The sequence below is a fragment of the Monodelphis domestica genome, chromosome 1 (assembly GCF_027887165.1).
Source record: "Monodelphis domestica isolate mMonDom1 chromosome 1, mMonDom1.pri, whole genome shotgun sequence".
In the NCBI taxonomy this organism is placed as follows: Eukaryota; Metazoa; Chordata; class Mammalia; order Didelphimorphia; family Didelphidae; genus Monodelphis; species Monodelphis domestica.
The window spans coordinates 671,781,334-671,794,792 of record NC_077227.1 but is presented as its reverse complement, the minus strand read 5'-3'; the positions used below and the strand labels follow the sequence as shown (position 1 = coordinate 671,794,792).

General features: G+C 39.7%; 1 protein-coding gene across 4 annotated transcripts in view; it reads left to right on the top strand.

Annotated features, from left to right (window-relative positions):
* ARHGEF33 (Rho guanine nucleotide exchange factor 33) overlaps positions 1-13,459 on the top strand; it is a 102,944-nt gene that overhangs the window by 45,627 nt on the left and 43,858 nt on the right. For all 4 annotated transcript variants that reach the window (XM_016424709.2, XM_016424714.2, XM_056793428.1 and 1 more), the window contains one exon: positions 5,788-6,012. In XM_016424709.2, coding sequence (XP_016280195.1) covers positions 5,788-6,012 — 225 coding nt within the window. The remainder of the gene's footprint in view (positions 1-5,787; positions 6,013-13,459) is intronic.

Below are 13,459 nucleotides of genomic sequence, written 5' to 3'. Positions count from 1 at the left end.
TACTTGAGCCTATACTCATAGTGAGGCAAAAAGTTCTTTAAGCCATGCCTATTTTTAGAATTAATACAATGGGGTGCTAAGTACCTATTAAAGGTCAGGCAACTTGTAAACTTGCCAGGAGCAAAGAGGTGAAAACTTATTCAGAAGTTTTTTCTGGTTCAAACTTACTAAAGGGATTAGTCGACCCAGCAGTGAATTCAGAATGGGCTGTCCTTTGGAAAACGTCTACTGTGATTGGTAGATGGAAGAACTTAGGGGAGGTGACATAGGAGAAAACCCCCTATATAAGAAATAGCAGACGCTCTTATAATCAATCCTTTTGGAGGATCTCTGATAAAGAATCCTTTTGGAAGTTCTTGAGGAGAGGCTCTGGAGAAGGGAAGCTCTTGGAGGACAATCTCTAAGGAGGTCTCACTGGAGCTCCTCTGAGGGGACTCTGTCCTTCTGGAGGCTCTTGAGAGAGGCCCTTTGAAACAGTCTCTGGCTGGAAGGCTCTTTGAAGAGGACTCTGGCTGGAACTCTCTCTGAGGAGACTCTGTCACTAGAATCCTTGCTTAGACAGACCTTATGGTGAGTGATAAAAGACTGACTGACTGATCTCTCTCTCTTAAGACTCAGGTCTAGGCCATGTTGGCTTAAGGCCCTTCAAACTTATTCCTTTCTTACTCTTTCTCTCTTTCCTTAATTCCTCATTGTATTATTAATTAAAATCTCTATAAAACCCAGTTGACTTGGGTATATTCATAATTGGGAATATTTCCCTGGTGACCACCTTATATTTGATTTTAAAACCAAGACACTGTAGTGAAAACATATTTCCTGCGGTCACAAATTTACTCACCCACTCTTATATCTACTACAATTTAAGTCTTCCTCTATTTTAATCACTAAAGTTTATCCCTCACCAATTTTAAATGTTACAGGGTACATATTTATGGGAGCATTCTTTGATTTTCCTGGGGTATTTCCAGTAATGGGATCTTTGGACATTTTTGTCCCTTTCTTAAAATAATTCTAAATTGAGTGTAAAGAATTTTAATTTGTCCTTTCCTCTCCTTTTATCCTATCATCCCCTTTCCTTTCTTTCCTTATCGACAAAACAGACACATCAAAATTTGGGCAACTCAAAGTTTCTATAACTTATGAAAGCTATGTTATATTAGTATTTAATTGAACTTAGTTATTAAGATAACTATAATAATATAAGTAATAAATAGTAAAGACTGAGTCATTATAGAATGGATTCTTAGTTCATTCCTAATAAGGGAGTGGTAAGGAAGCATTTATGATAAAGTATTTTTGACTTGTCATCCATTAAGTAAAGTCAATATTTATTCATTAAGTGCTCACTATATATAACCAGGCACTGTGCTAAGCTCTGAGAATACAGATACAAGCAAAAGTAAAGGCAGTCCTTTCCTTTAAGGAGCTTACATTCTCATGAGGGATAAACAATATAATAAAGAAATCTTGAAAAGGAGCTTTGGAGAAGTTGCCCACTTTGGGGCATGGGAGAGAAAGTTTGGAGAGTCAGAAATGGAGCTAAAGAAGAGTATATGGGCAGTGTAAGACGCCAGGGGCAGTATACACAATAAAAGAACATTTATCAAGAAGCCAGAAATCAGTGTGTACAATGCAGCAATCTGTTCTATTTGGACAAGATCTATTTTTCAGAAAATATTAGAATTGACAGTCTATCCTTCCCCTCTCTCCCCCACTCTTCTTGCACAATCATGAATGCTGGACCTGAGGTATGGAAGACCCAAGTTCAAATACAGCCTCAGACACTTTCCAGCTGTGTAACCCTGCACAAGTCACTTAATCCCATTTGCCTGAGTTTCCTCATCTACAAAATGAGCTGAAGAAGGAAATGGCAAATCACTCCAGTATTCTAGCCAAGAAAACCCCAGAAGGGGCCACAAAGAGCCAGACATGACTGAAAAATGATTGATCAACAAAAATAAGGATGCCTCTGTTTAGTTTTTAAAGGTCTTTACAAACTATCCTCAATTTATATTTCCAGCCTCATTGTACATTACTCCCTCTTCTGATCTCTGTGATTTCAGGTTTCTCTCTGTCCCTTGTGCATGACATCCCTCCTTGTGTTGTCTTGTCACTTCTATCTCACAGAATTTCTCTCATCCTTCAAGATGTGACTTAGAAACTACATTTCACATGAAGCCTTTTATGATCCCTCTAGGTGCTGATTCCCTCCTTCTATACCAAATTTAACTTTGTATTTATTCTTTTTAAATTCCTTTTTTTGTGTGTACATATATGTTTGCATATATATGTACATATATATCTTCCCCCACTAAAACATAAATATTAAAATGTAAAATATCTTGAGGGTAAGAATTATTTTGTTCTTTGTATTTATATCCCCAGTGTTCAGCACGCCTGAGACAGAATAGGCACTTAATAAATCCTTGTTGATTGAAAATAGAATCCATTTTCTGCAAGCTTTTCCTCTTCTCTACCTCTCAATCCCCATGACATCATTGTTCATTCATTCCTTTACTACAGCCTTTGATAAAGAGGTAGCTCTTCCTTTTGCCAAGACAAACCCCAATGCCTGTACTCTTCATCTAAAATTTCTCCTCTTCTCTAGAAGATTGTCCCTCCAATCAACCCCTCTCTTCCTCTCTTGTTCAGTCTCTTCCTCTTTATTGGTGCCTTCCTTGTTATCCACAAATACATCCAAGTTTTGCTCATCTTCAAAAACCCTCCTGTCTTCTCAAACTATAAATCTATATTTCTTCTCTCTTACACATTCATATTCCTAGAAAAAAAAGCTGTTTATACTTAATACCTCCATTTCCTTTCCTCCCACTCTTCACCCCTTTGCAATCTGATTTCTAACCTACTCACACAATTAAAACTGCTCTCTTTAAAGTTATAACTAATCTCTCATATTCTCAAGCTGGTTGCCTATTCTTTTTCCATATGATAAAACTAGTTTATTTCACCAATTACATGTAACAAATGTGCATATAAGTTTTCCTAAGCTATATGATCCAAATTGTTTCCCTCCCTTCTTTTCCTCTCTTTTCCCTGAGCTGACAAGCAATTTGATCTGGGCTATACATGTATTATCATGCAAAACATTTCTATATTAATTTTTTAAAATCCTTGCCTTCTGAATTAGAATCAATAATATATATTGGTCCTAAGGCAGAGGAGTGGTAAGGGCTAGGCAATAGCAGTTAAGTGACTTGCCCAGGGTCACACAGCTAGGAAGTCTCTGAGGGCAGATTTGAACCCAGTACCTCCCATATCTAGGTTTGGCTCCCAATCCACTGAACCACCCAGCTGCCCCTCCCCCCCCCATATTATTCATTTTGATTGTCTATTCTTAATCCTCATCCTTCAGGATCTTCTGTATTTGACATGTTTGACCATTCTTTCTTCCTGGTACTCTTTCCCTTCTGGGTTTCTGTGACCCTGCTCTCTCTTGGAGGTCTCCTCCTCTCTGTCTGATAGCTTCTTCCCCATCTCCTTTGCTGGATCAGTACCTCTCTTCTTTTTTTTCTCTACGCTTCCATCTCTGCAAAGATGAACCTGAACCTTTAATCTCTTTCCCAAGCTTCAAGTCCACATCCTTAATGACCTATTGGACATTTTGAATGGGTATTCCGTTGGCATCTCAAACTGAACATACCTGAAACAGAACTCTGGCTATTACAATAGCCTCTTAATTGACCTGTGCCTCAAATCTCTACCGACTCTAATCCATCCTCTGGGCAGCTGGCAGAGTGATCTTCCTAAAGTACAGGTCTGATCATATTTTCTTTTTACCAACATACTCCTTATAACCTCTAAGAACAAACATTAACTCCTCTGTTCTGGCATTTAAAACCTTTCAAAACCTAGCCTCTACCTACCTTTTTAGCCTTACTGCCTTACTGCCTTTTAGACTCCCTATGGGCCAGTCAAACTGATCTTCACACTGTTTCTTAAATAGGGTACTTCATTTCTTGTCTTATTCCTCTGTCTGCACTGGCTGTTCATGCCTTGATGCACCTCTTCTTTTTAGAATTCCTTGTTTTCCTCAAGGATCAATCAAGTTTCACCTCTTAACGAGGTCTTTCTTGATGGCCACCCAGCTCCTTATGACCTACCCCTCCAAATCATTTTGTATCTCTCTTATTTACAAGGTCGCAATTTAGATTTCAAGAATACCCTGTCTCTGAAGGTACACATTGTCTTTCCTGATAGAATGGAGTTCCTTGAGGACAGGAACCATCATGTCTAGCACAGTGTCTGGCACATAGCAGGCATTTTATGTTTGTTGATTGATACAATATGAAAGATGTGATGCTTGAATGGGATATTTTGTAATATCCAAGGATGTCCTAAGGGATTTGGAACAGGAATATGTAATGTAAGAAAGAGAGATCCAGGGGGTTGCAATGAGAAGCCAGGCTGAAGGAGAGATCAGCTGAAGAGCAGTGGAGGGGCAGAGAGAGAAGCCTGGGAGTTCTAAAGGGGTTAGAACTCCAAAGCCAATTGTCAACAATCTTCCAGCCTGGGAGGTGAAGGAGAAAGGTGGTTTTCTGGGAAACTGAGAAAAAGCCCATCCGTTTGGGTCCTGTTATTCCTTCTGGGACCCAAAAATACCTTCCCTAAGACTCTTCAATAACAGCTACCTGAATTCTCAAGGGGGTTTTGGATTTGGACTCACTCTGGCCAGAGCCATCCAGATCTTTCCCTGAGAATTCTCTCTCTCCCTGACCTGTTCCTGGACTCCTGAATTAAAAACTAGTTAGCTGAGGAATAGGGATCAATCAGCAGCTGGCAGGGAGAGGGTTCAAGGCACTTAGCCTTGAACCCTGAGAACTGGGGGGGTAGTCTGCCAGAGGGGACAAGTGTTGAGGCTTCCTACTTCCCCACTTTCCTTGCCTGACACCCTTACCTCTCCTTCCCTGTGTGAAACCAAATAAATTGTTTACTACTTTAGAATTAGGTCTGGCTGGTTTCTGTCACTAGGAAAGGGGACAGAAGATTTGAGGAGAATCACATCTCTCCCCCAAAGGGGAAGGTTAGCTCAGGATCTCAGGGATCCAAAGTCCTAACCCAAGGAACGACATCTCTCCTTGAAGTGGCGTGATCCCAGGTTTCTAAAGGGAAGTGACAGTGGGTGTCCCTAAGGAGACCAGAGGCAGAAGAATCCATCCTGCCTCTCAACAATAGCTGGGACCAAAGGGGAGGCAGTGGGTGATTTTACCAAAGCTAATCTCTCCAGTTCTTGTCCTCCATCTCCCAGAACTATTCTCTGAGGAGACATATTCCCTGTGTCAGAGGACTTGGCTACCTCTCTCCCAGAAAAAGAGAGGGGAAGAAGAATCTTCTCTCCCTCTCTCCCCATTTCCTTCTTTCCTTCCATTTCCCCTGTTCCTCTCTCAATTCTTCTATTATAAATACGCTTGAAAAAGGGTCATCTCCTTCTTAGTTGTAAGCCTGAGGGTCTGAGAGCATGGTGCTGCCCTCAGTAGTGGTAGAGAAGGTAAAAGAAACCTTTCTCGATTTCTTTAGTTGAAAGTGCTCTCCACCCAATCCCTGCAGTTTATTTTGTGTCTACTTTGTTTATATTACATTTACTTTTCTGTGTATATGTTATCTATCTCCTCCCCTACTTCTTGATGGAATATAAATTCCTTAGAAGGGCTCATTTTTGTCTTTGTATCTCCAAGTGCCTACTCAATCCCCAGTATATAGTAGGTAATTGAATGATGGGGGGGGGAGGGAAAGGTCAAGTTTCAATGCATCATTTTTTGTTTCTTTTAGGAGTGAATGCAGCAACTCCTGAGACGGAAGAAAACCTCAAGTCTTGCTTATCTGCTGATGTTCAGACCAAGGGCCCCATGACACCTGGACTGTGGAGACAGCCCAAGGATAGTAAAGAATGGAGTGAGGAATATGGTTCCAAAGATCACTCAGATAAACCAAAGGAAGCAGCCCAAGGCAGGCACAGCTCCTTAGAGAATGTTTTATGTGAAACTTCTTTATCCGGTAAGTCTCATGTGGAAATGTGGATGAAAAATATATTTTAAAGGCAGGGTATACCCTGGCTACAATTCTAGATAAAATCCAAACTTCTTGGATTCTGGTCATCTCAGAGGAACTTGCCAACCATGTCTGGCTTCAATGGTTTGATAATTAATAAGAATCTGCTTGGACTTGTAGCATATTGACAAGGGTGTGCCACAAGCAGAGTCCAGCCTCACTGGGAACTCCAGGATACCCAATATGTGGCAAACGATCAGTCAAAATAAATAAAATAAAATAAAATAAAATAAATAACAAACAGAAGACAGTTTAATCATTACAGCCATGGGACTGCTTTGCATCTCAGCTGCTCCACTATCCCGATGTCTGATCTTTATTTTTATACCCATTTTCTTGGTATACAGATTACATTCCCTAACACATGTTCAAAGAGAGATAATTGGAAAAGTGATACATTAACTTTTTTTTCTTTTTTTATATTTTATTTGATCATTTCCAAGCATTATTCATTAAAGACATAGATCATTTTCTTTTCCTCCCCCCCACCCCCCATAGCCAACGCGTAAATCCACTGGGCATTACATGTTTTCTTGATTTGAACCCATTGCTATGTTGATAATATTTGCATTAGAGTGTTCATTTAGAGTCTCTCCTTTGTCATGTCCCCTCAACCGCTGTATTCAGACAGTTGCTTTTCCTCGGTGTTTCTACTCCCATAGTTTATCCTTTGCTTATGGATAGTGTTTTTTTCTCCTAGATCCCTGCAAATTATTCAGGGACATTACACCGCCACTAATGGAGAAATCCATTATGTTCGATTATACCACAGTGTATTAGTCTCTGTGTACAATGTTCTCCTGGTTCTGCTCCTCTCGCTCTGCATCACTTCCTGGAGGTTGTTCCAGTCTCCATGGAACTCCTCCACTTTATTATTCCTTTTAGCACAATAGTATTCCATCACCAACATATACCACAGTTTGCTCAGCCATTCCCCAATTGATGGACATCCCCTCGTTTTCCAGTTTTTGGCCACCACAAAGAGCGCAGCTATGAATATTTTTGTACAAGTCTTTTTGTCCATTATCTCTTTGGGGTACAGACCCAGCAGTGCTATGGCTGGATCAAAGGGTAGATATTCTTTTGTTGCCCTTTGGGCATAGTTCCAAATTGCCCTCCAGAATGGTTAGATCAGTTCACAACTCCACCAGCAATGAATTAATGTCCCTACTTTGCCACATCCCCTCCAGCATTCATTACTTTCCTTTGCTGTTATGTTAGCCAATCTGCTAGGTGTGAGGTGATACCTCAGAGTTGTTTTGATTTGCATCTCTCTGATTATAAGAGATTTAGAACACTTCTTCATGTGCTTGTTAATAGTTTTGATTTCTTTATCTGAGAACTGCCTATCCATGTCCCTTGCCCATTTATCAATTGGAGAATGACTTGATTTTTTGTACAATTGATTTAGCTCTTTATAAATATGAGTAATTAAACCTTTGTCAGAGGTTTCTATGAAGATTTTTTCCCAATTTGTTGTTTCCCTTCTGATTTTAGTTACATTGGTTTTGTTTGTGCAAAAGCTTTTTAATTTGATGTAGTCAAAATTATTTATTTTACATTTTGTGATTCTTTCTATGTCTTGCTTGGATTTAATGTCTTTCCCCTCCCAAAGGTCTGACATGTATACTATTCTGTGTTTACCCAATTTACTTATGGTTTCCTTCTTTATGTTTAAGTCACTCACCCATTTTGAATTTATCTTGGTGTAGGGTGTGAGGTGTTGATCTATTCCTAGTCTCTCCCACACTGTCTTCCAATTTTCCCAACAGTTTTTATCGAATAGTGGATTTTTGTCCCAAAAGCTGGGATCTTTGGGTTTATCGTATACTGTCTTGCTGAAGTCGCTTTCCCCCAGTCTGTTCCACTGATCTTCCTTTCTGTTTCTTAGCCAGTACCACATTGTTTTGATGACTGCTGCTTTGTAATATAGTTTAAGGTCAGGGACTGCAAGGCCCCCATCATATGTGTTTTTTTCATTATTTCCCTGGATATCCTTGATCTTTTGTTCTTCCAAATGAACTTTGTTATGGTTTTTTCTAAATCAGTGAAGAAGTATTTTGGTAGTTCAATGGGTATGGCACTAAATAGATAAATAAGTTTGGGTAGGATGGTCATTTTTATTATATTGGCTCATCCTATCCATGAGCAGTTAATGTTTTTCCAATTGCTCAAGTCTAGTTTTAGTTGTGTGGAGAGTGTTTTGTAGTTGTGTTCATATAGTTCCTGTGTTTGTCTCGGGAGGTAGATTCCTAAGTATTTTATTTTGTCTAAGGTGATTTTGAATGGGATTTCTCTTTCTAGTTCTTGCTGCTGAGCTGTGTTGGAGATATATAGAAAAGCTGATGATTTATGTGGGTTTATTTTGTATCCTGCAACTTTGCTAAAGTTGTTGATTATTTCAATTAGCTTTTTGGTTGAATCTCTAGGATTCTTTAAGTAGACCATCATGTCATCTGCAAAGAGTGATAACTTGGTCTCCTCCTTGCCTATTTTGATGCCTTCAATTTCTTTTTCTTCTCTAATTGCTACTGCTAGTGTTTCTAGTACAATGTCAAATAGTAGAGGTGATAATGGGCATCCTTGTTTCACTCCTGATCTTATTGGGAATGCGTCTAGTTTATCCCCAATGCAGATGATATTAGCTGATGGTTTTAGATATATACTGTTTTTTATTTTTAGGAATGACCCTTCTATTCCTATGCTTTCTAGTGTTTTTAATAGGAATGGGTGTTGTATTTTATCAAATGCTTTTTCTGCATCTATTGAGATAATCATGTGGTTCTTGCTGGTTTGCTTGTTGATGTGGTCAATTATGTGGATGGTTTTCCTAATATTGAACCAGCCATGCATCCCTGGTATAAATCCTACTTGATCATGGTGAATGATACTTCTGATCACTTGCTGGAGTCTTTTTGCTAGTATCCTATTTAAGACTTTTGCATCTATATTCATTAGGGAGATTGGTCTATGGTTTTCTTTCTCTGTTTTTGACCTGCCTGGTTTTGAAATCAGTACCATGTTTGTGTCATAAAAGGAGTTTGGTAGAACTCCCTCTTTGCTTATTATGTCAAATAGTTTGTATAGTATTGGGATTAACTGTTCTCTGAATGTTTGATAGAATTCACTGGTGAATCCACCAGACCCTGGGGATTTTTTCTTAGGAAGTTCTTTGATGGCTTGTTGGATTTCATTTTCTGATATGGGATTATTTAAGAATTCTATTTCCTCTTCTGTTAGTCTAGGCAGTTTGTATTTTTGTATATATTCATCCATATCCCCTACATTGGTGTATTTATTGCCATATAATTGGGCAAAGTAATTTCTAATGATTGCCTTAATTTCCTCTTCATCGGAGGTGCTGTCCCCATTTCATCTTTGATGCTGTCAATTTGCTTTTCTTCCTTCCTTTTTTTAATTAGATTGACCAGTACTTTGTCTATTTTGTTTGTTTTTTCAAAGTACCAGCTTCTTGTCTTATTTATTAAATCAATAGTTCTATCACTTTTGATTTTATTAATTTCTCCCTTAATTTTTAGGATTTCTAGTTTGGTTTTCTGCTGGGGGGGTTTAATTTGATCGCTTTTGAGTTTTTTCATTTGCATTTCCAATTGATTGATCTCTGCTCTCCCTAGTTTGTTAATATAAGCATTCAGGGATATGAATTTACCTCTGATTACCACTTTGGCTGCATCCCAAAAGGTTTGAAAGGATGTCTCGCCATTGTCATGTTCTTCGATGAAATTATTAATTGTTTCTATGATTTCTTCTTTAACTAAACGATTTTGGAGTATCATATTGTTTAATTTCCAATTGGTTTTAGATTTGGTTTTCCATGTACCATTATTAATCATTATTTTTATTGCCTTGTGATCTGAGAAGGCTGCATTCATTATTTCTGCTTTTCTGCATTTGTGTGCTATGTTTCTGTGACCTAATGTATGGTCAATCTTTGTGAATGTGCCATGTGGTGCTGAGAAGAAGGTGTATTCCTTTTTATCCCTATTTATTTTTCTCCATATGTCCATTAATTCTAATTTTTCTAAGATTTCATTCACTTCTTTTACCTCTTTCTTATTTATTTTTTGATTTGATTTATCTAAATTTGATAATGGTTGGTTTAAGTCTCCCACTAATATGGTTTTGCTGTCTATTTCTTCCTTCAATTCTCCTAGTTTCTCCATTAGAAATTTGGGTGCTATATTATTTGGTGCATACATGTTGATTAATGATATTTCCTCATTGTCTAAAGTCCCTTTTAACAAAATATAATTACCTTCCCTATCCCTTTTGATAAGGTCTATTTTTGCTTTGGCTTTATCAGATATCATGATTACCACTCCTGCCTTCCTTCTGTCAGTTGAGGCCCAGAAGGTCTTACTCCATCCTTTAATTCTGACCTTGTGGGTGTCAACCCGCCTCATGTGTGTTTTGTGAAGACAACATATGGTAGGGTTTTGGATTCTAATCCATTCTGCTATTCGTCTAAGTTTTATGGGTGAGTTCATCCCATTCACGTTCAAAGTTATGATTGTCATTTGTGGACTCCCTGGCATTTTGATATCCTTCCCTAATTCTAACCTTTTCTTCTTCGGCTCCACCTTTTAGTCCAGTGATTTACTTTGAATCAGTCCCCCTTGTCCCCTCCCTTGATGTTTCCCTTTTTAGTCCCTCCCTTTTTGTTCCCTCCCCCTTCCCCCTCTCTTTCCCTCCCTTTTTGTTTTCCCTCTTCCCCTCCCCCCCTTGGTTTTCCCTTCTCCCTACCCTTGTTGGGTAAGATAGAATTCAGGATCCCAATGGATCTGGATGTTTTTCCCTCTCAGAGTTGATTTCCCTGAGATTAAGGTTTAAGTAAAAAACCCTCTCTTCCTCTCCTTCTTATAGGTGTTTTCTTCCCCTCCCCTTCCCATGTGAATCTTTGTGTGAGAAAGATTATTCTATTTGGTCTTTCTTTACCCCCTATTTATACATTACATTTTCCCCACATTTTAGTATACATAGATTGATAGAAATGTAGTCCTTATAGAAGAGAGTTTGAATAAAGGAAGAAGATAACATTTTTCTCCTTTCCCCTTTCCTTAATATTTACCTTTTCAGGTATTCCTTGCTCTTTGCTTTTCAGTATCAAACTTTCCACAGAGCTCTGGTCTTTTCTTTGCAAAAAGTTGGAAATCTTCTATTTTGTTGAATGCCCATACTTTCCCTTGGAAGTATATAGTCAGTTTTGCTGGGTAGCTGATTCTTGGTTGAAGACCCAGCTCTCTTGCCTTTCTAATGATCATGTTCCATGCCTTACAATCATTCAGAGTAGAACTTGCAAGGTCTTGTGTGACCCTGATTGGCATTCCTTTATATCTAAATTGTCTTTTTCTGGCTTCCTGTAGGATTTTTTCTTTTGTTTGAGAGCTTTGGAATTTGGCAATTACATTCTTGGGAGTTGTCTTTTGGGGGTTTAGTGTAGAAGGTGTTCTGTGAGCTCTGTCAGTGGCTGTTTACCCCCTTGTTCTAGAATCTCTGGGCAATTTTCTTTGATTATATCTTGTATCACAATGTCGAGTTTGGTGTTTATTTCTGGCTTTTCTGGAAGTCCAATTATTCTTAAATTATCTCTTCTCCCTCTATTTTCCAGATCTGTCACCTTGTCGGTGAGATATTTTATGTTCTCTTCTAATTTCTTGGTAATTTGGCTTTGCTTTATTAATTCTTGCCCTTTTACACGATTGTTGTCTTCCAGTTGCCTGATTCTGGCCTTTAAAGCCTTGTTTCCTTTTCAGTTTGGTCACACCGGTTTTGTAGATGCGTGAATTTCTTTTGCATTATTTTCCACTTTTCCTCCCAGAAGGCTTCCATCTTTTTTGGTCATTTCTGATTCAAATTCTTCATGGGTTTGTGGAGAGTTTCCATTTCCTTTGGAAGGTTTTGGAGCATTTTCTTGTGTATCATCTTCTATCTCCTCTGTATTTTGTATTTTGGTTCCATAGAATGTGTCCAAAGTCACCCCTTTCTTCTTATTTTTCTTGGGATTTTGGGGTTTCTGTGCTTCTGTGGAGTTTGCCATCTCTGAATGGGGAGGATTAGCTTTTCTTATCTCTGTCTGGTGTTCAGAGTCTTTAGTCCTGGGCAGATTGTCCGTTCTATGAGCTTTCCCTGGGTTAAACTGAGTATGCCTTAAGGCAATGACTTTCACTGGAACTGGAATGGGTCGGACCATGGGGCCACACTCTCCCCCTGTTCTCTCTGTTTCCCTGCTGCTAAGGTGCCCCCTCGACTGGACTGGGTCGGGTTGCTTTCCGGAAGTTGCCTTCAGAATAGCTGGCCATGAGGCTGTTTTGTTGGCCCTGAGGGTTGCTGTTGTTTCAGACGACCCTGCTCTCTCCGGGGGATGGGGGTGGGGATGGGCCGCGGCTTCCCGGGGCTCCGAGGGCAGTGACTTTCACTGAGACTTGGATAGCAGGATCCAGCTGGTGAGGCTGTCTTGTGGGCCCTGAGGGTTGCTGTTGTTTCAGACGACCCTGCTCTCTCCGGGGGGTGGGGGTGGGGATGGGCCGCGGCTTCCCAGAGCTCCGAGGGCAGTGACTTTCACTGAAACTTGGATAGCAGGATCCAGCTGGTGAGGCTGTCTTGCCCGCCCTGAGGGTTACTGTTGTTTCAGACGACCCTGCTCTCTGAGGGGGGCAGGGCTGCGGCTTCCCGGAGCCTTAGACTCTGCGCTCCTACCCCTTAGGTCCGAGTGATCTCGGGTTCTGGCTTTTGAGGAGAGCCATACCTTTTGATCCAGGTCCAGGTCCAGGAGGAGGATTCCCAGGGTCTATGCTGTTGATCATTTTGAATTTCGGCGCCTTAGGAGCTTATAGTTTGAGATCGGTCGGAAGGGTTTCCGGAGATCTGAATTTTAGCTTTCTCTAAGCCGCCATCTTGACCGGAAGTCTTTATCTAAGCCACCATCTTGACCGGCGATACATTAACTTTTAACAAATCACTTGATTAACATTCTATATTTTTGAATTGTGATTACAGACAGAATACAAGATAAATGATTTTGTCACAGGTAGCTTACTAGGGAGTTTGAGTTACTGATTTGTGTAATTGAGTCACTGAGGCATATTGAAGCTTAGTGTACCTGTACTGTACCTGAACATATTGTATGGGCCTCTATGATTGATTTGTGTTCTGGCTTCATGAGAAAGTTTTGGACTTGGCCTGTAGCTGCGGTTTTGCTGGGAATTATGTACCTAAGTAAAAGTTAACTCATGTTAATCTTTTTGGGATTGGGTTTAAGGGTCTGATCTTTTGGTGATGTTTTGGGGAATAAGGGTACATGTACAATACATCTTGCATTGTTTCTTTTAAGACTAGGGGGAATAATAATCATGCCAATTCATAGGTAAGGGGC